Source organism: Dermochelys coriacea, chromosome 3 (genome assembly GCF_009764565.3).
Source record: "Dermochelys coriacea isolate rDerCor1 chromosome 3, rDerCor1.pri.v4, whole genome shotgun sequence".
Lineage (NCBI taxonomy): Eukaryota > Metazoa > Chordata > Testudines > Dermochelyidae > Dermochelys > Dermochelys coriacea.
Window position 1 is genome coordinate 172,799,087 of NC_050070.1, and position 25,219 is coordinate 172,824,305.

At 40.0% G+C, this 25,219-nt stretch overlaps 1 protein-coding gene and 1 long non-coding RNA gene across 3 annotated transcripts in view; one reads left to right on the forward strand and one right to left on the reverse strand.

The window, feature by feature from the left end:
- The first annotated feature begins 11,842 nt into the window (after nt 1-11,842).
- Nucleotides 11,843-23,034, forward strand: LOC122459524. The gene is made up of 3 exons (XR_006280283.1): nt 11,843-11,875; nt 14,275-14,332; nt 22,942-23,034. It is a non-coding gene; the product is annotated as an uncharacterized LOC122459524 (long non-coding RNA).
- The window catches only part of KCNG3 (potassium voltage-gated channel modifier subfamily G member 3), a 29,439-nt gene continuing 27,149 nt past the window's right edge, over nt 22,930-25,219 (reverse strand). For both annotated transcript variants that reach the window (XM_038396153.2, XM_038396154.2), the window contains exon 2: nt 22,930-24,135. In XM_038396153.2, the coding sequence (XP_038252081.1) occupies nt 23,490-24,135 (646 nt within the window). In that variant the 3' untranslated portion in view covers nt 22,930-23,489. The remainder of the gene's footprint in view (nt 24,136-25,219) is intronic.

Below are 25,219 nucleotides of genomic sequence, written 5' to 3' on the forward strand. Positions count from 1 at the left end.
TTTTCCACTGAATGCATCCGATGAAGTGAGCTGTAGCTCACGAAAGCTTATGCTCTAATAAATTTGTTAGTCTCTAAGGTGCCACAAGTACTCCTTTTCTTTAAGCTGGGAGAGAAATAATTCCATAGGAGATGCATTAGGAGACAGTGAGACCCATTTACCAGAAGAGATGCAAATGATACGATTCCTCCACACACCCATCTGTTGATTTCTGTGGAAGCCCTTTCATTGTGTTTGTGGCTCCATAATTTTGGGTATGATGGCAGGAATGGTGCAGGTTCATGGCACCATCCCCCTCCCACCTACAGGGATTTGCTCTGCAATATAACACTGATTCTGTTAGCATAGAAAGCCCCTCTGCACACTGAACTCATCTTCACCTGTGGCAGGAGGATTTTGAGCTATATGCAGACATGGATCTATGAGACCACAGCTTCTGCCCATGCATGCTGTAAGGTGGCTGGGGGAGTGGTCCCCAGAGATTAATTTCTTACCCCATAGTAGAATGAGCATGTGATAACTCCACAGGTTGCAATGTTTTGACTTTGCATTAGGTAAAGTGACCAAAGCTGATGTGTAATCTGAACAACTAGAGAACTGTATTTTTTAAATATTATAGAGATGGCTTTGAAATTGTAGTTTTCAAAGCTGTAGCATGAAATGAAACTGGATCTTGTGTCAGATATGACTTTTTCTTACAATAGAGAGGAGACACTCATTGGCAACTTTAGTTATTTCAAAGAAACTTTTGGAGGAAATGATTTACAAGTGTGTTGTTTTGATAACTCATTTGTATTTTCTAGTGACAAATTAGTAGGTGAGAAGAAATTTAAAATGTAGAATGAGAGTGAAGAAATAAAGCATAGGGTCTTGGAGTGAAATTCTGCCTAGGGCCACAAATTATAGTTCAAATTTATCTAGTCTAGAAATATTTGCCCAACCCTGAAGTCAGTAGGAGTAAGCTCATACTGTATATTACTTTGGGACTTGCATCATGTTTATTTATCTTAGAGTTTACGATAGCATCCATCACTATAGTATCTAAGGTTTCAGAGTAGCAGCCGTGTTAGTCTGTATTCACAAAAAGAAAAGGAGTACTTGTGGCACCTTAGAGACTAACAAATTTATTAGAGCATATGCTTTCTTGAGCTACAGCTCACTTCATTGGATGCATTCAGTGGAAAATACAGTGGGGAGATTTATATACACACACAGAGAATGTGAAACAATGGGTTTTATCATACACACTGTAAGGAGAGTGATCACTTAAGATGAGCTATTACCAGCAGCGGGGGGCAGAGGGGGGCAGGAGAAAAACCTTTCATGGTGACAAGCAAGGTAGGCTATTTCCAGCAGTTAACAAGAACATCTGAGGAACAGTGGGGGGTGGGGTGGGGGGGAGAAATAACATGGGGAAATAGTTTTATTTTGTGTAATGACTCATCCATTCCCAGTCTCTATTCAAGCCTAAATTAATTGTATCCAGTTTGCAAAATAATTCCAATTCAGCAGTCTCTCGCTGGAGTCTGTTTTTTTCACATTTGGGGACAATGTATACCTTCAAATCAGCAGCACTGCGATGGGTACCCGCATGGCCCCACAGTATGCCAACTTTTTTATGGCTGACTTAGATATGTGGACACAGTTGGCAACAGACTTTGTTGCAAGGATGTCCTCCACCCCCCACTGTTCCTCAGATGTTCTTGTCAACTGCTGGAAATGGCCCACCTTGATTATCACTACAAAAGGTCCCCCGCTTTCCCCCTGCTCTCCTGCTGGTAATAGCTCACCTTAAGTGATCACTCTCTTGTTACAGTGTGTATGGTAACACCCATTGTTCCATGTTCTCTATGTGTATAAATCTCCCCCACTGTATTTTCCACTGAATGCATCTGATGAAGTGAGCTGTAGCTCATGAAAGCTTATGCTCAAATAAATTTGTTAGCCTCTAAGGTGCCACAAGTACGCCATTTCTTATAGTATCTAAGTACTTGCCAGATGAATTAAGTCTGTATGGCAAGCTCTTCCACCTTCCCTTACTAAGAATGCTTTATCTGCTCTCACACATTTCATCCTAGGTTTTGTTAACTGCATTGTCCCAGCGGAGAGGAGCAGTGTTGGTAGGTCATGGATGGAGATATGGTCACTGGAGAGACTTGGTGGATTTGTAGATCGGGACCAAGTCCTTGAACTGACAATAGTATTAGCATGGGAGCCAAGGAAAGGATCGGAGCACAGGGATAACAACCTGTGCCACTGTGGAGACTGAGAAAAACACATTCTGTTCAAGCTGAGACTGTGCTTTGCATCCACCAGTAATGTTTGAGAGTAAATTGGGACATTTCCTGAGGCAAGCCTATGAAATGAAAACTAGTCTTTGTCCTTCCTCTGTTCTGTTCAAGATTTTAGCCTCAGAGAAATTGAAAAAATTGGGATTGTTTACCTTGGAAAGGAGACAAATAAGACGCAACGTGATAAAAGTATATAACATAATGAATGATAGAAGAGAGATCAGAATCTTCTTTTCTCCATCAGTTACAAAAAGAATAAGGAGACATTGAATGAAATTGAAAAGTGGCAAGTTCAAACCTGATAAAAGGCAATATTTGTAATTAGACTGTGGAACTCAGTATCACATGAATTCATTGAGGCCACAAATGTAGTAAGTTTCAAAGCAGGATTGGATGTTTATAGGTGGATAACAAGAATATCTACAGTTAGAGCAGTTAATGCAAACAAAACATTTTAGAAAGGACAAAAATCTCGGACCTTAAACCAGTCTTTATTAGGGATTAGGGCAAGACATTCATGGGGACAGATTATCCCACATCTGCCTGCTATTTGGTTTCTGCTCCTTCAGAAGCATCTGGTACTGGCCCTTGTAGGAGACAGTATGCTAGACTAGATGGACCATAAGCCTGATCTAATATGGTCATTCCTCTGTTCCTGTATTTGCATTCATTTTGGTTTGATATAGAAAGAGCATTAGGATCATACTTTTTAAGATGAATCTCTTTTACACTCATCCACATATGGCTACCCCTTCAGGTTGTGTCACATGTTTTTATAGTGCTGTGTCTGTTTTGATTATTTAAAGGTAAAATAAAACAATTTTTAAAAGATCTTTTTTCTCTGTTGAACAAATTGCTTAATGAACCAAACCTTAACATGCTGAGTATTATTTCAGAACAGATGTCTGTAACTCAAACCTTGTGAATCTGCCCATGTGGCTCTGTTCTTGAATCGCAGAGAACAAGTGAGTGGGTGGATTTAGAACATGAAATTGCTGTGTGCACTCATGTTTTGTTTATGCAGCAATCATTTCTAAAAGGTTTAAATTGGAACTTTTTTAATGTTTGCCTTTGTGTGTGTGTGTGTGTGTGTGTGTGTGTGTGTGTGTGTGTGAGTGAGAGAGAGAGAGAGAGAGAGAGACGAGGTTGGGAGGGGGAAGAGAGAGAGAGAGAGAGATGAACCATACGCACACGTAATATCAACCAAACCAGAAGCTATTCTTTAAGAATATGTTCTGTAAATGTAAAACTGCATCATTAAAACATTCTCCCGACACATTTATAGATTTAGTCAGAAGAAACAATTTAGCCCTGTGTACAGAACAGTCAGCCAAGGGACTAGCCATTTTTAAAAAGTGCCTCTGAATTTACTAATGCTTTGCTGTTGTTATATACTGAGCACAGGCACAGGTGATGCAGTGAGAAATACGTTCTTTAGTCTGTGATTGTCAGTGAGCAAGTTTCTGTTCAACAGACTTAGCACCATTAAAAGTGATGAAAAACCAGATGCTGTCTTTAATCTTGACCTAGTTCAAAACACACAATTGATACAATTCTCATATTACTGGATTATATACATTCAGCCAAAATCTGTACTCTGTGTCTGATCCTGCCCCAAAAGTTTTGAGGTGGAGATTTTGGGGGAGCAGGATGGAGATGGATAGAGGAAGAGCCATCTGTGTCCCCTTGTATCCATTGAATGCATTCAGAATTATTTTCCTTTTGTTTATTGTCTGTATCCTGGACATTTTTCTTTTAATTGAGGTTCCGATGGTGCTGGGGCAGAATGACAGGTTTCAGGTGTTTTAAAACATATCACAGTGAATTTTGTTTGGAGGAATCGGTATTTTATAATCTATATTTAATATGCTATTCATATTCTTGGAATGAACCTGAAAAAGTAAATTTAAAGAGCTAAGGACTTCATAATTTCATTATTACCTGTTCTACTACTGGAATAATGTTTCTGGTACAATAAAGAATGTGTTTTTAAAAGGTGATTTCTCTGTAATTATATTAATTGCTTAACAGCAAAGTTAAAATCTGTGAATATGTAGATTACAATTAGCAATAAAATGTCACTTACTATTAAAGTTCCAGGTGCTAACAGCACTATAGGAGTTTATAATAAATGGTGCATTTACTATTCTGGGGCTTCTGTAATTGCTTTGTGTTCTCTACATATTACTAAACTACAAAGTAGAGGTGGATTTTCATTTAATTTTATTTTTCCAACAATCAAACGTTGGTGTAAAGACTTGAATTGATTGCCACATAGTTCAGTGTTTGTTACCTTTAAGAATTTCAACAGAAAACCAACATAATCCTGAAACCATTGAACACAATTTCATTTTAAAATATGATTGTCTCTCAAATGGCCACTTTGGAAATAGGGTACCAGAAATCTTGCTGCCTTTGAAATCAATGGGAATTGTGCCCTTGCCTTTAATGGGAGCAGAACTGGACCCAAAGTTTCTACACATTTCTGCACATTTGCACTGCGAACTTTTGCCCTCCACATCCCTAAAGGGAAGCCAGAGATGAAAATGTCATGCTCCTCATGGTATTTTCCCTATATTATTCCATTGGTAATGGGGGATGAAGGACAACTATCTGGAACAAAAAGTGCTTATGAAACAAACATAGCAGCACTGTGCTTGTGTAGAGAACCAGGACGTTCAACTGATGAGTCTGTATTCTTGCCCAGGCTGAGTGAAGCACAAATGATAAATAAGCAGCATAGACGATGAAACATAAATTATATAAGATTTAATCATCTACAAAGTTATTTGAAATGGGAGGAAATTTGATATTTAAGTATAAGGAGCAAAAATTGTATCCTCCTGAGAAGGCTTAAAGGGCTAACTAAGGCCATTTCTACATTACAGGGACCATAGCACTGGACCTATTCTGCCATAATCCCATAGAGTCGATGCAGCCTACAGTAACAGAAAAGATTTTTCTATCATTGTAAGAACACCACATCCCTGAGCAAAGGTAGCTAGGTCAACAGAAACATTCTTCCATCTACCTAGCTGCATCTACAGTGGGAGTTAGGTCGGGATAGCTACTGGGCAGTGGATTTTTTGCTATATTGACCTGAATTTTAAGTGTAGATCAGACCTAATTGTTCCTTCATGTGGGAGGTAGAGGTAGTACGGCCATTGCAGATTCTGAGAATCAATCAGGTAGGGGGCTATCATTCTACACATGGTTGGTTATGCTACTCTTTTGACTCACTTCTGGGATTGTGGTTGTGGGTGGGTCCTGTGCTGTACAACATATTCTTTAGCGATCTGGAAAAAGAGGTATGCAGTGAGGTGGCAAAATTTGCAGACCATACACAATTACTCAGGATAGTTAAGTCCAAAGCAGACTACGAAGAGTTACAAAGGAATCTCAAAAAACTGGGTGACAAAATGCCTCATGAAATTCAATGTTGATAAGTGCAAAGTAATGTACACTGGAAAACCTAATCCCTATGATACATACAAAATGATGGGGGTCTAAATTAGCTGTTACCACTCAAAAAAGAGCTCTTGGAGTCATTGTTCTCTGAACACATCTGCTCAATGTGCAGCAACAGTCAAAGAAGCTCAGCGAATGTTAGGAACCATTAGAAAAGGGCTAGATAATGAGACAGAATATATCATAATGCCTCTATAAAAATCCCTGGTACACCCACACCTTGAATACTGCATGCAGTTCTGGTTGCCGCACATCAACAAAGCTATATCAGCATTGGAAAAGGTACAGAGAAGGCCAAAAAAATTATTAGGAGTAAAGCACAGCTTCCATATGAGGAGAGATTTAAAAAGTCTGGGACTGTTCATCTTAGAAAAGAAACGACTAAGGGGGAAATGACAGAGGTGTATAAAATCATGACTGATGTGGAGAAAGTGAATAAGGAAGTGTTATTTTGCTCTTCATATAACACAAGAACCAGGGGTCACCCAATGAAATTAATAGGCAGTAGGTTTAAAACAAACACAAAGAAGTACTTCTTCACACACCATAGAGTCAACCTATGGAACATGTTGATGACCAAAATTATGACTGGATTCAAAAAAAGAATTAGATACGTTCATGGAGGATAGGTTCAGCAGTGGCTATTAATCAAGATGGTCAAGGATGCAACCCCATGTTCCAGGTGTCCCTAAATCTCTCACTGCCAGAAGCTGGGACAGGACAACAGGAAATGGATCATTCGATAATTGCACTATTCATTCTCTCTGAAGCATCTGGCACTGGCCACTGTCAGAAGACAGGATCCTGGGCTAGATGGAGCATTGGCTCTTCTTATGTTCTTAGAGCACAATGGAATTCAGAACACTGGCAGAGCTCTCATAAGGGAGGCTATCATAGTATTTGCATACAATTATCTTTGCTTCTAACCAGTGTTGCTAGCCTATCACTTTCATAAGGATCAAATTCACCCAGTTTAACCAACAACAAACAGTACTTTAGGTTGGTTTCTATTTGGCTGAATTTAAAGAAAACAGATCATATCTGAAGTCAGTAATGAAATTTACACATTGCTATAAGAAACTGTCCTGCTATTCCACAAATGTTACTCATAGCAAATGATACCTGCTATATGAATAATTTTGTGTAACAGAGGTAACATTACTATAATAAACTATTGGCATGAGATCAGTGTCTCCAGCTTCGAAAATAAATGCATAACTTTGCCTTCAAATTATTCTCGATAAGGGTATTCCTCTAGCACCAAGAGACCATTACCTTGCGATAACACCCTTTGTAACTGACTTTATCTGCTAATTATCTTCTCTGTAGTGTGGCTTAGCCTCAATGACATCCCATACAGGATGTAATTATACTAGTTTATCCTGTTTACAGATGGGAAAACTCAAATGGTTTGGATTGGATGAAGTTTTTGGAATTTCTTGCAAAATTCTGGATGCCTCATACCACTGAATGGAAAATAAATATCATTTATAGTGTGGCAAGAAAACATTAATTCAAACAAGAATGATCTCAGGTAACCAGGTTTTTGACGATTTGCTCATGCTTGGACTGGTGATCTTCACTTAATGGCTTTAGCTCTCTTATTGTGTCCTTGACCACCCTCAAGTGCTTTCTCTGATGCATCATGCCTGTGGCCTGTCTGCTCTACAAATAGTGCCCCTTATAGTGCAGCAGAGAGTATTATGTCATGAATATAAAAACAACAAGGAGTTTGGTGGCACCTGCATCTAAAGAAGTGGGTTTTTTACTCATGAAAGCTTATGCCCAAATATATCTTTTAGTCTTTAAGGTGCCATTGGACTCCTCATTGTTTTTATGAATATAAAAGGATTCTTTTATTCTGGCTACTGGACATAGACAGACCCTATAGTTCTCCTTGGTTCTCTATCGCCAGGACTTACTTTTACAGACTGTGCTGCCTAGTGCTAATAGATAGGTTCTTAATGTTCTTAATAAAACATAGGTTCCCAGAATTAAAAGTCACAGGATGGATTGCTGACTACACCACAGTGTAGATGGGACACAACTGTTTTGATCATGTCCCTGAAGCATGCAATAGTCTTTTACAAGGCTTTAGAGGAGCAGAGATAAGAAGGATCTTTTGGGTAAATGAACTGTGGGCCCACTGGTAGGGTTAAGGATTCAGTTGATTGGTGGTCACCCAACAGGAGACAGAATGGCTTACAGAGAAGTTGCAGACCCCTTCAGGCAGGCTGGGCCACAAAGGGGTCAGAATCCTCCTCACTCACCTGAAAAAGGAATTCCCAAGGGCCCCTCTCTACCTCATGGGACCCACCTCCAACAAGTCTGAGCTGGACTGATGAGACAGTATCTTAGTGTGGCAGACATGAGACCTTGGAAGTGTGGAAATTTTAAAATACTATTATATTGAGATGTGCCAGAGGCTATGGGCAAAGGATATATTCATCAAAACTTTGTATTTATAAATGTGATAGGTATATTTGTGAGCTAGGATTGTATTCTAGCTCTATGGGAGAGGGTTACCCGGCTTCCTTCAGGAAATAAAATCAGATAGTGGGGGATAATTAGTCCAAATCCTGGGATAGGTAAACTGCTCCAGAATAGTAGCATCCCCCTGGGGGAGTTGCCTGTACTGTTCAGACCAGGGTCAAGAGGCCCAGAAGACAAAGAAAGGGCTTTTGGTATAAAGGGCCACCCTGAACTGACCGAGAGTCCCTCATATGGTCTTCAAACTGACATGAAACTGTAATCAAGAGGGCAACACCCATCTGGAAGGGTTTGAAGACTGGAACTTACCTTCATGTGGAAGAAGGGTGACACCTGGTAAGCTTAGCATGAGTGTAGATTCTTTATTGGTTTATGTTTTCTCTATGATATTTGTGCCCTAAATAAATGTACTGTGCTTTGTGAAAGCTGGCTTGTTACTGGTATACACTGTCAGAGCCCTTGGGAGAGAGCAGAACTGAAGGTATTGCACTAAGATCAGATCTGCTGGGATAAATATGCTGACTTGTAAGGGGGCTGCAACCCTAAAATTCTGATCTGTGGCCAATGGGAGCTTCGGGGGAGGTATCAACAGGCAAGAGCAGTGCGCGGAGCTCTCTGCTCCCCACCCCCATAGGGGCCGCAGGGATGTGATGCCGGCCGCTTCTGGGAGCAGCATGGGGCCAAGGCTAGGGCGGGCGGGCAGGCAGGCAGGCAGCCTGTCCTGGCCCCGGAGCGTGCTGCTGCCACCCCGGAGCCACTCCAGGTAAGTGGCACTGGGCCTGAGCCCGAATCCCTCCTGCACCCCAGCTCCCTGCCCTGAGCTCCCTGCCGCACCCCTCCTGCAGCCCAACCCCCTGCCCTGAGCCCCTACTGCACCCCAACCCCTTGCCCTGAGCCCCTTCCTGCTCACCACATCTCCTCCACACCTCACACTCTCTCCCGCACCCCAACCCCCTGCCCGCAATTTCCCCACCCAGATGTGGCCCTTGGGCCAAAAAGTTTGCCCACCTCTGCTCTAGTAAGACCAGTAAGGTCATATTCTGAGGTCTGAGGGAATGTGGGAAGGGAGCACTGGCACATTGATTATTTTGTTGTTTGCTTTATCAAATATTGATCTTTTCTCCATCCCCAACAGTGTCCCCCCCCCCCCTTAGTGTCTTGCTGTAGGTATTTTTGTAATACAGATTATATCCTGACTGGCTGCTTGGCTCTTTTAGATCACTGGGGATATTGCTTATTGACATTGGTCTAGAACGCCTCTGTATACACATCCTCAGGAGAGCTAGAGGCACTGCTTTGACATCATGAATGCCTTACACCAGAAACAGTTGATACCAAACAGAGGATACTATAAACCAGGTCAGCAGCACCTCAACCCACAACCCCATGCCCCATACATACATTGGCTAAGTGCCACCTTGTCGAATAAGCATTATATTAGGATTCTGGAAGTTTAGTTATTTAAATTAATTTATTTCCTTCTCTTCTTTCTCCGGGTTGTTAAATTATAAAATCATGTGTCTAGTGCTTCAGGCAGAAATGCATTAGGAATAAGATCCACAAACAACTGTTTCAAAGATGCTTCAGTCCCATATATGGATGGAACCATGGGAACCATATTCCCAATGCTATTAGAGAACCTTAGTTTAAGATCTTATATATATTAAGTGTTCTCTAAGAACTGACACTGTTTCATGCATAAACAAAGTAGATTTATTCAACATAACTCCTTGGATTTACCACTACTTTTGGGGGGATTACAACCCTAAAGGAATTCTTAAGTGTGGATACATAAACCGGAATTCATTAAATGCAATCTGCATGTTGGCTGGAGAAGGAAAAAATACAAGATCTATACAAATACAAGAAGTGAGCATGTGGCACTTTTTTTTTTAAACTTCTGGTGAATAAATGCATGTTGTTACAATGGACTAATCTTGTTCCTCTCAACTCTGATTCTCTCAGAATGAACAGTTTTCTTTTCTGTCAATTGAAGACAGCAAATTCTTGGTTAAGTACTATAGGTTTATTTCCAAATCTTCAACACAATCCTTGGTGATTCAGCTGAGCTTCTCTTCTATTCTTTTTTTTAAGCAGGAGTAGCACCCCATGTAAACATACCCTATGTCCTTCATGAAAAGGATGGCAATACTTTGAGTATGGCAACAGGGAGCACATAGGTAAAGGGACCTTTCATTCTCCAGCTTTGATTCATGACTTCTAAACACAAAGCTAGAGAGGCTGAGGCCTTGTGATCACTACTAATGTCATTGCGTTACAACATGATTGTGACTAGTCGAGTTAGCGATAATGTCACTAGTGACAGGTCATGTTTAGCATTGTGCCAGCTTATCATGGTCAAACCCTAGGGCAGGGATTTGCAACCATTTCTATACTGTGGCTCCATGTTACAACAGAGAGTTTCTGAACCCTCCTCCCAACTAGCCGTAAAGAGAGGGAGGGAAGTCACATCCCCTTTGAGCCTGTCCCACAGGCCTTACTGAACCAAAACTCCCCTTTGCTTCAATGGAAATTTTGCCTGAGTAAGAACTGCATCATCAGACCCTTAGTGTGCATGCAAAGAACCTGATTCTGCATTGCCTTGCCCTTTTATGTAGTCTGTTCACAAAGAATGCTGACTGGTGTAAAATGCTACCAAATCAGAATAGTAGTATTTTACAGCCACTGATACAGAGTCCAAGGTGCGATATTTATGCAGTCTACTGATCAGGAAAGGAACTGAAAAACTTAAAGCAGTATTACTAATCCCCCAAAATTGTGAGAATGACTTTGAAATCATGAGATTTTATAAAAATAATATATGTTGAGTTCTTATTTGCCAGCTGGTGTTTGAACCTTTAAGGTTTCTGGTTTCCAGCTTTCTCCCACAATCATGAGTGTTAGAAACTTATTTTTTAAAGCTTCTAATTGTCACAAGGTGTCTATACCCTATTCTATTACGGCCACTAAGGGGTTAACAGATAGGTGAGATAGATCCTCAGCTGGAGCTAATTCCTGGGTCAGCAACAGCTGAGGGATAGGAAGGCTGCAGATCAGAGAGACTACCAAGGCTACTTGAGAGACTACCAAGATGTAATCTTTAGCAGTATAGTGGAGGGAAGTATCCCAGTAAATTGGACTTCCAGAGACGGAGAATCAGAGAATGTGAGCCTGGAAAAGGCCTACAAGAGAGATGAGTTAGTAAACAGAGAGGAATGTGAGGAACTGGTCCCAGTGACTTAATGCTGGGTCTCTGGGCTGGAACCCAGAGGAGTGGGTCAGCCTCGGCTCCTCTACCATTCCCCCCCATCCCCAAAACAGGAATAGTAAAATGTCTTGGAGCAAAAGTGTCAAGACACAACAGGGGACTGGGATTGTTGACCCATTGTTAGGGTCACTGGACTCCTGGTCTATCAGACTCCTGATCTGGCTGGAGTCACAGGAGAACTCTGCCCAGCCCATGACCAACCAGCTGTTGGGGGTGGGAGCATAAATTGAAGTGGAGTTACTGTGACGCTACCCACAGTCACAACAGGGCCATTGGCTGGTAAAGGCACCTCTGGGCACGCACCTTACCCGTGGACTCCAGGAGCTGGGACATTATGAAAAACACCAAATATAGTGAGGTATGTGATAATATCATGAGTGCTGGCAACACAAAATCGGTGTGGTGGGTCGCTACAAGGAAATAAGTGAGGAGGATGTTGGGTTGTTAGTAACACGGGCCAAAGTAATGTACCATGTGCTTGCCATTGGAGAGTCAGACATCACGGCTGGTGGGAGAGGGGAGAGAGGTTGAAATAACCCTTTGCACAGTGTCACAGAGAAGGGAGGAGAGAACCAAGGTGCAAAACAGGAGAACTGGGAGAAAGATGCAGAATGGAGAGGTTGGAGACACAGACCCTGGGCCAGTATTGTGATGTCCATGACCGCTACGCTGGCACACAGCCCCACTGATGTCAGTGGTACTCTGTGCAGCCACAGCAGTCTGCTGGTGTAGGTCATAATGCAGGATTGGGACCATAGAGAGAAGGGGGCAGAAAGGGGAAGGAAGACAAATGGGAAGAGAAGGAAGTGGAATTGAGAGAGGAGCAAAGGGAAAGGAGAAGGAGTAAAACATTAGACAGGGAAAGGGAGCAAAGGCAGTGAAAGTGAGATGGACTGAAAGGCACAGTAAAGTCTCATTGTATTTGTCACCTGGCAACTGCCTACATTTAATTTTCATGATTTTCTAGTAGTCACGCTCACAAAGTCTCTTGTTACTGTCTTAGTGCCTGTCACAAATATGACTACTCAAGATTTGACTTTGTATTTAATTAGCATTTAATTTTTAACGCCTCTTTTTCTCCTTTTCCCATGATATATCTTTCATCTGCTCTCTCAAGGGTACTCTTTCAGTTCAGGTGTCAGATAAGTCACCAAGTGGGAGTCGGAGCAATGCTTAATGCAATGATTCTCCCCATGGGTCCTAACCTGGGACCTTCAGCACTGCAGCACAGACCTACACCACTTGAATTAAAGAATTATCTAGCTATTAAATGGTAGCAGTAGTAGGCTGGTAACTTGTAGTAGACCAGCCATCCAGGGTAGAGGTGCATTACCCACACTTTGCCAGTTCACGACATTAATACTAAATTAGTTGACTGTATCAAGCATTTAAGAATCAACAGAAAAGAAATCAGGTAGTCCATTCCTATTCAGTTATGTAACTTAAGCTATCGCTTTGATGTGCTTACAAACCATATTCTACCTTCAGATATTTGTACAGAACTGCCCCTAAAGTCAGTGGGAGCCAGGGACAAAAAACAGCCAACTGTTCCTTCTTCTTAGACTCCTAAAAAATCTGATTGGACAAAAACTAAAACCAAGAAGAATTGGTTTTTCAGAAGCAATCCCGAGTCTTAGAATTAATTAAGCTGACTGTTACTTATTAGTGTTAGGGAAGGAGAGAGGAAAAAGTAGTCATTTGTGCTTTGCTGATGATATTGACCTGATTGGATCATTGCAAGAAGAGGAGCAAAAATTGCTAAATGGGAAGCAGACTGGAAGTGGAGCGGTTAAGTGTAAGTAGATCACACGAATCTATAGACAATGGTCTGAAAAGGCAAAGAGATTCCTGCTTAGATCTGAGGAGGCACTGGAGTACATTGAGCACGTGAACTATCTGAGCAGCATGACGCAAGGGACTCTAAACATCACTTAGGCATCTTCCATAGAATTGGACTAGTAACTGCTACTCTAGTGCCATTTGGAGAAGCAAAGGTATTACAATGAAGTGTAAAGTGCAGTCTCATCTTCAGCATCTTACTATATGCATGTGAGACATGGATGTTAAGGAAACAGGATATTAAAAGGCTTTCTGCTTTCAGATTGAAATGTTACAAGCCATTGCTGCCTGGTGTTTGTGTGCAAGATATAGCTAATGAAGAAGCAAGTGTATGAATTTACAGTATAACTGGAGTGATTCCTAGTATCATCAAGACAATCAGATGAAGAAAACTTGAGCTTGTGGGGTGAATAAGTGGAGGAAGATTGCCAAAGCAAGTTTTGTGGGGACTGGTGCCAGGGGCAGAGAGTATGTAGCTGATGGAACGGGCCGTGCTATGTAGCATGCTTCTCAATGCTGCGTGAAGACTAGTTGGTCAGTGACTCTCCAGTGTTTTCTCTTCATTATGTGAGTTTATGGTGCTTTGCACTTTGAGAATTAATACAAATAATATACAGAGATCAGAAACACTACAAACTAATAATCAAAAGAATTGTTTAGGTAATTTGGAGACTGATTCTGATGTTGCATTTTCTGATTTATCACATTTTAATCAATCTGTTTAGTATCTGACTCAGATTACTCTGACATGAAGCATTATGTACATACTTTTTGAGACCTAAACAGCCTGTTTTTTTTCAGGCATACTAAGCACCCATAATTCCAGTTTAATGGGAGCTGCAGGGGTTCAGTGCCTCTAAAAAGCTGGCACACTAAAGGTGTTCAAGCTTAATTCTCATTTCTTTCCCTCTTCTCCAGATATTTTGGAAGCTCTTAACGAGCCATTTACAAGACACACTGAAATAACTACTTAGAAGTAAGTCTGTCAAGCAATTTCAAAAAATTAATAGCAATTAATTGCACGATTAAAAAAATTAATCACAATTAATCGCACTGTTAAACAATAATAGAATACCATTTATTTAAATATTTTTGGAATCTTTTCTAAATTTTCAAATATATTGATTTCACTTTATTTTGTTTACAAATATTTGCACTGTAAAAAACAAAAGAAATAGTATATTTCAATTCACCTCATACAAGTACTGTAGTGCAATCTCTTTATATTGAAAGTTGCACTTATAAATGTAGAATTATGTACAAAAAATAACTGCATTCAAAAATAAAACAATGTAAAACTTTAGAATCTACAGGTCCACTCAGTTCTACTTCAATCAATCGCTCAGACAAACAAGTTTGGTTACAATTTTCAGGAGATAATGCTGTCCACATCTTGTTTACAGTGTCACCTGAAAGTGAGAACAGGCGTTCACATGGCACTGTTGTAGCTGGCATTGCAATATATTTACATGCCAGATGCACTACAGATTCATATGTCCCATCATGCTTCAACCACCATTCCAGAGGACATGTGTCCACGCTGATGACGGGTTCTGCTCAATAATGATCCAAAGCTGAGTGGACCGATGCATGTTCATTTTCATCATCTGAGTCAGATGCCACTAGTAGAAGGATTTTCTCTTTTTGGTGGTTTGGGTTCTGTAGTTTCCACATCAGAGTGTTGCTCTTTTAAGACATCTGAAAGCATTTTCCACACCTCATCCCTCTCAGATTTTGGAAGGCACTTCAGAATCTTAAACCTTGAGTAGAGTGCTGTATCTATCCTTAGAAATCTCACATTGGTACCTTCTTTGCATTTTGTCAAATCTGCTATGAAAGTATTCTTAAAACGAACATCTGCTGGGTCATCATCCAAGACTACTATAACATGAAATATATGGCAGAATGACGGTAAAACAGAACAGGGGACATACAATTCTTCCCCAAAAAGTTCAGTCACAAATTTTATTAACACATTATTTTTTTTAACAAGCGCCATCAGCATGGAAGCATGTCCTTTGGAATGGTGGCCAAAGCATGAAAGGACATATGAATGTTTAGCATGCCTGGCACGTAAATACCTTGCAACGCCAGCTACAAAAGTGCCATGTGAACACTTGTTTTCACTTTCTGATGACAATTTAAATAAGAAGTGGGCAGCATTATCTCCTACAAATTGTAACCAAATGTGTTTGTCTTAGCAGTTGGCTGAACAAGAAGTAGGACTGAGCGGACTTGTAGGCTCTAAAGTTTTACATTGTTTTGTTATTGAGTGCAGTTATGTAACAAAAAAAAATCTACATTTGTAAGTTACACTTTCATGATAAAGAGATTGCACTACAGTACTTGTATGAGGTGAACTGAAAAATACTATTTCTTTTATCATTTTACAGTGCAAATATTTGTAATAAAAATAATAAAATAAAGTGAGCACTGTACACTTTGTATTATTTGTTGTAATAGAAATTAATATATTTGAAAATGTAGAAAAACGTCCAAAAATATTTAATAAATTTCAATTGGTATTCTATTGTTTAACAGTGCAATTAATCATGATTAATTTTTTTAATCGCAATTAATCTTTTTGAGTTAATCACGAGTTAACTGCGATTAATCGACAGCCCTACTTGAACTCTATTTGTTGTTTGTTCACTGATTAATCTATCTTTTTGAACTGATAAATACAATCACAAAATATTATTTTCTAATCTATGTGTTAATTTTTGTCACAATCCAATTGCCCGGACACCAAAAAATCAAAATTGATCTGATTTGGAGTCCAAATCTTGAAGTTTTAATTTATTTTTAAAAAGAAACCTGAAGAACATTATCTGTGATTATTTTTAGTTTAGATGGCTTCAGTGAAATCATTTCCATAGTAAATGTTATACTAGACAATGTTTCAGTTGATCTGAAACTTCGGAACAAATTCAGAGCTAAGTATAGGGTATTTTTTTTAAAGTGAATACATTTCAATGAATTCAGTGGGGTTAAATCTGGCTTTCGTCTGTTTTCTGGGTTATGAGTTCATCAGAACCAGACCAAGGGCTTACATATTTCCATTACATGGTGCTTTACTTATTATTCTGATTACTCTGTTCCCTGTGGTTGTAAAATATATCTAGCTCTTACTGTGAAAAGTAACTCTGTAAAAACAGCACGCTGGGATTCATTATATATTGCGTCTTAGTGACTTCCTGATCAAATGTAAGCACAATGGCTCATCTTAAACTTCCAGACCTGAAATGCTGCCTGGGTTCTGAAACTCAAATTGTTCTGTCTGGGTCATGCCTTGTCTCTAGTAATAAAAGATTATATACAGGCCAAATTCTGTATACTAGTACACCCCTCTCCCCCATCATTGTCTTCACTGAAGTTACCCAGGGGTATCTGAGGACCGAATTGGCTCCTGTGAAATTATGTCGATGCTGAGCTAGATTAGAATTCATCTCATTCTCTCACCACTTTATTGACTCTGCAGTTCTAATGGGAATTAAAAAGTTAGGTCATGTCTACACTAGCAAGTTTACAGTGGCACAGATGTACTGATGCATCTGCACAGCTGTAAGATCACTTGAGTAGCCGCTCTATGCCGATGGGAGAGAGCTCTCCCGTCAACATAATAAAACCAGAGCAATGGCAGCTTCTTCCGCCGACTTGGTGCTGTACACATCGACGCTTCTGTCAGTGTAATTTATGTTGCTCGGGGGCGGGGGAGGGATGTTCACACCCCGAGCAATGCAAGTTATCCCAACAAAAGTGGTAGTGTGGACATGGCCTAAGAAACACTTTTATTTTGGGGGGTCAGTACACCAAACAGATATGAATAACCGCAGGGAGTAGAACAGTTGCTTAAGAAAGGTATCAATTTTGCAATGTCACTTTTCAAAACAATGCCATACCTTAAAATAAAACAGAATAATGTAAGACTTCTATTTAAAAAGTCTGACAATTTTATTTTGTGTTCTATCTTAAGCCTCGCACAGTGAAATATGCTAGTGAATCTGGTAGATTTATTTGGAGATCATATGCACGTAATACTGTATACAGGTAGTTAAGGAAGCAAAATTGTATTAACTTGTCAAATATTTTTACACATATTCAAACAATATAAAATCAATGTTCTATAAAAATTAATTACTGAGTTTGCAAAGAACAAAGGATTCTAAAAAGCTGCAGTCAACATTGTCACTTTAATCATTTGATCAAAGTTTATATTTAATCTCTGGCCCTTAAAATTTAGATTCAGAGCAAATGAACAATTTTACTGAACATGCATATCCATCTCACAATCTATTCCTCTTGAAGTTTAACCATGGTGCCATCCGCAAAGGAGATTCTTTACTCCAAATTTTATTTCATAAGCCATACATTATATTAGGTAGTTTTCAAGGCTTAATTATATGAACAGCAATTTATTGTCTCCTCCATACCCGCTGGGGCAGATCCTCAGCTGGTGTAACCTGCCATAGCTTCAATGGGGCTCTCCTTACTCTCCTTACTCCCATTAACGTAAAGAGGAGCTATTTTTATGCAGCAGGGAGAGAACAGAACCAGTAAAATATAGACAAACATCAATAAGAAAATCATCCATTTCTAAATGTGAAAATTAATTTAAAAACGTATCTTTTGTTTCTTTGAGCCAGATTCCCTTTCAAGTGATGAAAACAAAATCTCTCTCTCTCTCTCTCTAAACCAACATGATTAATCTATTTCATTATGTGCAGCCTTGGGCTATGATCCTACAGCTGCCTCCTTGTGAATGGACCCCTGCGCCTACATGGATGAAGCTGCAGCATCTGGGCCTTCGGATACTGACAATACAAATTTCAAAGGGCCAGAGCTTGATTGATAATCTTACCATGGACCTCTTATGTGGGAAGAAATTATTGGCATTGTGTGAATGTTCAGGGCTTTATGCCTTCTCCTGGGCTGAAGTTCAGATCTGTTAAGGTGTTTGTGATTAAGATAACTGAAGTGGAAGAGGCCTCTGGTTTTGGAGCCACAAAGCAATCAGTTCTATCCCTGATACAGCACGATTCAGCTGAAGGCTGTGGTACAGCCACAGATTGTTTACACAATGAAAATTCCCACCCACCATTCTTCCCTTACATAAATGTTAGTCCGACCACAAATCTCATAAGAGGATTTTCGTATTCACTGGGCTCTCTGCAATGTTCATGAGGGTCAAAACATGCCCCTCTGACACAAGGATATTTTTTAACCTCAAAATTAATAATCAAGCCCTAGACAACCTGCACCCATCTAGACAAAGTTGTTGAAAATAGTCAACTATTGTGGGGTCTAGTCTCACCTGGGAGAGGGCACCATGACTGCAATCGCTTGTCTCTGTGGTGTTTTGTTTGGTTTCTTAATCTGTTTTTTAGGATAAATGGCCAAAGATTATATTCCTTCTCTCATGTGGGACTTTAGAGGCATCGAGTATCCCCCCTGAAGCAACCTAATATCCAAAGAGATAGTAACTAATATTCCACAACTGGAGATTTTGGAGTGGTGTCTCTTTGTGCAGGACAGTAAGAGAAAAATAGACTCTGGGCCCAATTCTGCAAGTTGCTGGGCACCCTCCACACCTATTGATTTTAGTGGGAGCAGAGCACTCTCAGATACATCACCCCGCGGGGTTGAGGCCAACATCTAATTGACAATTAGTCTTTGGTGTCAAGTGGTGGAATTTCCACAGTTTGGTATTCATTTACACTAGCTGCATTTTGGATGAACAGAAGCCTTTGTGTACCATTGTGACAAAAATTTTTTAGATTTGCTGCATTCATATTTTCTCCTTATTTTTGTTTAAATTGTCAGGATACATATAGGAGTTTGTGTCTTACACTCTTTGAGAACGTATCCCTAGAGATTTTACTGTACACCTTATATATAGGATCACAATTTTATTCTGGTGTGAAAATGGGAGGAGTAGCTGAGAATTAGCCAACTATCCTCTCTTAGTTTTTGAAATACTGTATTAGGTGGAGAGAACACTATGCCAAAATGTTTGTATATAATTGAAAAGAAAGTTCAGCTGCATTTTAATGAAGTAACTTAACCAGTTTAAAGAAATGCTTATCTTTATACACATGTATAATTCAATATTTATAGAAAGTTTCACTAGGAAAATCAATCTACAGAAAATAAGACAATAAGCATCACTATAAATCGAATACCCTATCCCTTTACTATAAGGCTCTCTGTTTTAAGGCTACCTCTGATATAAGGCTACTTCAAATTGGTTTCTAAAAAGAGTAAAGGAAACCTCTTGTCAATACATTAATAACCATGCTACGCTAAAATAAAGAAAAGAGCAAATATCTCTCCGTAGCTAGCTTATATTTAGGGCAAGTTTTTTATGGACTAGATTCTTACTTTATATCCACTTAGCTATTCAAAATTATTCTACTGTAATGCAAATTTAAAATACAGGAGGCATTTTTGTTCACATTCTGCAATAAAAAAATTGATCTACAACAATGTTTGTTGTATGTCTAAATGTTTGTATTTAAGATGATCTCCACTTTAAATAAACATACATTCCTTTACATAATTATCTTAAGTAGTTGATTATATTCTTTGTATTCTATAAGAATCTACATTTGGAAACCCTTTATAAAATAGCACATTTTCTGTACTCTTATGTCAGACATATTCTAGACACTAGTTTGTCTTTGGAATGTCTAGTATTCAATGGCCTGTACAATACAAATCAGTACTTGAAAGTCATTGTGTGCATTAATTTATAACTGACTTTGCTTTTTTTGCACATGAAGCTAAAAAACTGACCTTATGTATACTGTAGTGATAAAAATACAAGTTAATTTTTTTTCTGGAATTTAGTACTACAACTTACGGTAAGTATATTTCATATTTGTATATTTTTAAAACTATGAGATATACCCACTTTGCTCAAATTGGATATCGTATTTTGCATCTCAAATAAAGGGCATTAATCTGTTTAAATATAATCTATGGAAGGCACAGTAGACTTGAAAAAGTTACATGGAAACCAATTTCACCCAAGAGTTTCTAAATGTGTAGAGCCAGCTTTATCAACACTAGTAGATGAAGAAAATAAGAGAAATTCAGTATTACACGGATGGAAAATTTTTATTTTGTCAAAGCCAATTTTTTGGAGAGACTTCCCCCCTCCCTCCAAATTGTTAAGTTTTTATCAAAACATAAACTAACTTTGGCTGAAACGTTTCAGTCTTCAGTGGATGGAAAATAAAAGTCAAATTTCAGTTTCTTTTACCAGAAACTAACTTACATTTTTGTGGGGAATTTTTTCTCTAATCAGCTCTATTATATATGCTAACCCCAGAATCTCAGCTGGTGTCAACTGGTTTAGATCCTCTCAAGTTAATGGAAGCTTGCCAGCTTAAACCAGCTGAGAATCTCTCCCCAAAAGCGATTTCCCCCCATTCCCAAGGAATATTCACCTCTCTGCAAGATACAGAGATTTCAAAGGTATAGATATGGCACTACACAATAATATATCCTCAAGAAACTATAGCAGAAAAAAGGAAAAGGAAACTAGTTTTGGGAAATACAAACTCATGGCTATTGCAATCAAGTAACTTTTCTTTCAGGTTACTTTACAACTTCTAGTAGTGAAACAATTTCCTTTCCCTCCTTGACTGGCTTTATCAGTAGATATCCCTTTCCCAGGGGTGAAAGTAAGTCAAGTGACTTACCAGTACTCTGGAGCCAGCTCCGGCCCCCAGAAGGGGTAGGGACTAGGGCGGAAGGGGTGGGATTGAGGGGGTCAGAGCCAGCCTCAGCCTATCCTGTAAGGTAAGTGCCCCCCCCCACTGGGGTAGCAGCAGCAGCCCGGGGCTCCGGGGGCTATTTAAAGGGCCCGGGGCTCCCCTCTTCTACCACCCTGGCCCTTTAAATAGCCGCCGGAGCCCTGGGGAAGTGGCGGGGCTCCAGTGGCTATTTAAAGGACCGGGGCGGCACAGGCAGCTGAAGACCCGGCCCTTTAAATAGCTCCTGGAGCCCCCACTATCCCAGGGCTCCGGGGGCTATTTAAAGGGCCCGGGGCTCTCCTCTTCTACCACCCTGACCCTTTAAATAGCCGCCAGAGCCCTGGAGTAGAGGCAGCGGGACTCCAGTGGCTATTTAAAGGGGCTGGGCGGTAGAAGCAGAGGAGCCCCAGGCCCTTTAAATAGCCCCCGGAGCCCTGCAGCCGCTATCCCAGGGCTCCAGCAGCAGGGCTCTGGAGGCAATTTAAAGGGCTTGGGGCTCCAGCCAATGCTGAAGCTGGGCTGCCCCAGTACGGTGCACCGGCTCTTACCGGTACGCCGTATCGGGGCATACCGGCTTACTTTCACCTCTGCCCTTTCCCCTAAAAACAACAGCATGCCACTTCACATGATCCATAACTTTTCAGGTCTTGAGTAGCAAAAATGGCAGCATATTTCTTTTTCAGCATATGGCCTTCAAGTACTAGTTATATATCCCACCTAATATTTTTAGTTTGAGTGATCAGTACCCAAGACTTCTGTTGCTAGGTGCCAGTCTCTCTATTTCTAAAGCTGACAGATGTACACAAAACATCCAAAGGTGCTTCTACAATTCAAACACAGTAAACATTTTACAATGACTTTCAGGCAAGCACACCAAATTCAAATAGACTGGTGATTCTGGTTAATAAAAATATTTCCTGTTAATGGTGGGTGGTAAATAGTACTGGGCTAGTTGTGCCTACATTTGTTTGAATGTTTAACAGCACAGTTCTACATGGCAGCTTTTCAAAGTCATATTTAATAGTGCTACTAAGCAGTACTACACAAGAAATGTAGTGTATGAAACATGAGAACCTAACTTCATTCATCTTAATTCCATATTTACAGGGGAGAATATATTACTTTGTGCAAAGCACAGGTTCCATCCAAATGCTACTTTTCAGTATCACCTGGGCAGTTTTACAGTTGTTTAAATTTAAATTAACCTATATCAATTCATAATAGATCCTTCAATAAGAATCATCATAGAATTTGGAGATGTAAAAAGACCCACCTGGACATCTGTCCCAGCTCCGACACTGCAGGATTGTTCTCCTGTTTTCTAGTGCTTTGTCTAGAAAGTTTTTGAACCTCATATCATGTTTCTCATATCAAGTGACAGACTCATATCATGTTTCTTGGAATACTATTTCACTATGAGGTGATTATGGTTAATAAAATGGGGTGGGGGGAATCAAGGCTTATTGGTAAATGTCTTCATGTTGATGGAGTTTAGCTGAGTGCATAAGTCAAATTTGGATATCTGCCTCCCATTGAGCTAGCAGTTGATTGATTGATTGTATTATCAACTACTGAATTTTACTCTGATCTTTATAAAGTATGACATTAGTTGCTACTATAGATCTTACTCCCAGAGAAATGGCAGTTGTGGTTAAGCATATGCCACAACATAGAGAGGGACATACACTCCTCTCTGTAACTCCAATAAAAATCTGGAAAAAAAACCATTGACCTCACTGTCACTGTGGCTTTAACTGAGATCTGAATTGGGATGTGAGACTCTTTCTGCCTCGTGTATTTATATTTTTTCCCCCTCTTCCTTCAGTCGTAGGGTCAGATTATTCCATCTGCTGCATGACTTGGAGGAATTAAAAGTAACAGCAATTCTGCTCCAATTTTCTCAACTCTTCTGGAGCGGGCTTCGTGTCAACAAGGTCTCTACTCCTCCAAGGGATCTTTTAGATTTTAAAATATTTGAATGACATCTGTTATATTTTCCTTGGAAGGCTATGGGATATCAGTATGAGGAGAGGTGAGTACCTGCAACTCCCACTGAGGGAGCCCATGATTTGTGTGTGTGTAGTTGTCTGGATAGGCAGAGAGAAGTCCAGCCCCCATGAGGTCTTGAACTTTCCAGTCCCATTGTTGTTCTAGAAGCTACCATTTTCTTCCTCTCAGATCTCAACATCCCCACCCACACTCCCTACCATGGGGCCCAAAGCAGGTAGTCATCCTTCAGATGAGAATGGTGACTGACATCCTTCAAGGCTGATGACAATGCTGTTCCTTAGATCATCTGGCAAGATGGGTGCGCATCCATCACCTCTTCCACCAAAGGTTAGCAAGTACTATTACAAAAAGCAGGCGCACACATTAATTTAAGAATTCAGCAGAGAGGCTTCTGCTATACCTAGCAGATCGGAACTTGACCTCATGATAACATTGCACAAAGCTATGATAGATGAAAGTAATAGGCAATGCTAATAAAACAATCCCACTAACCACACAAATTCCACCAAGAATCCTTCCAGGTACAGTGATGGGGCACATGTCACCATAACCAACTGTGGTCATCGAGATTATTACCCACCAACAGGCAGCAGGGATGCTGGAAAAATCCTTATTCTTTGTTCCCAAGTCCAGTCCATTTTCAAGGAGTTGTGAAAGTGCACTAAAAATTGCCATAGCAACACAAATGAAGACAAGAAGCATCACCATCTCTCTGTAACAACGCTTCAGAGTCAGACCAAGTGTTTGAAGACCAATGAAGTGACGGGCAAGTTTAATCACCCAAAAAATCCTCATCATCCTAAGAACCCTCAGAGTGACTCCAGCCCTTTGGAGTTGAGAATTTTCCCCTGTGAAAACTGTCATTAGCACAGAGATGTAGTAAGGAGTGATTGCCAGCAAATCAATGATGTTCAGGGGTCTCTTCACAAACTCACACTTGTTTTTGGAGATGATGAACCTCACAATGCACTCTGCAGTGAACCAGCCTATGCAGATAGCTTCAATGATCCTGTCAAAAGAAACAAAGTGGAGCATTTTAATTCTATATGAGCATTCTAATTAAGGTTTGGTTGTGGACATTACTAAACTGATATTAATTCAGAGCCTTAGTGGAGGGTATGCCAAATGGTGAGCCACACTATCTTATTCTGAGCTTGTTTGTGTAAATATAATACCATGCTACAGTGAGTACATCTCAGAACTGATTACTCATAAGGATTTGATTATATCTGCAATTCATTTAGTAAATGCTTTGTTGGAATTACAAATTGTTAACATTACCAATATATGAGGATCCTTCTGCAAAGTCAGGAACACTACAAGATAATGTCTAAAATAATGTAGACAGCTATTCATATCTAAATCTAAAACTCTAGGTTCCTATCCAGCTTAAAATCTCCAAACTTCGCAAGCTATCATAACTACCAAAAGCTATGGAGTGGCAGCTTATTAGCTGAACAACTTATTAAGGAGAAAGACATGTTTGCTGACCTGGGCCACAAAAATTAAACCCCACAGTGAGCACTGAGAAGTTGAAAATCTACTTTTAGGGAAAATAGCTCATGCAAGTTTGCTCTTAACTTCCTGCTTTACAAGTGGAATCACCGCATTCTGCACTAGCTGAAATTTCTAAAGGGGTTAAAAACGTACAGTGCATTGCAATAACCTAATTTCACAGTAACCAAGTCAATGGTGAGGGCACAACCTTCTTATCAAGTACAAACGGCCTGGATGCAGGAAAGTATCCCTGTCCGGGAAGGATGCTTACGCATGGGCTTAACTTTAAGCATATGTTTAAGTGCCAATGGAGTCAGTGAGACTTAAGAACATGCTTAACTGCGTTACTGAATTGGGGCCAGCAGAAGGCACAAATAGCAACTGCTGGTTTTGGGTATCCAGTAGCTGCTGGGGATCCAGTCTGATATCCTGCAGGTGGAAACATGCCCTCTTATTAAATTAATCATGAGCATATCTTATTAATTAAGAGGGCTAATATAATATCTACTATTTTCTCTCATTAGTTTCCCTGTCTCACAAGCACTTTCATCTATTGCCTTCAGAAACTCAAAACTCAGTACTATAAGAGGACTAAA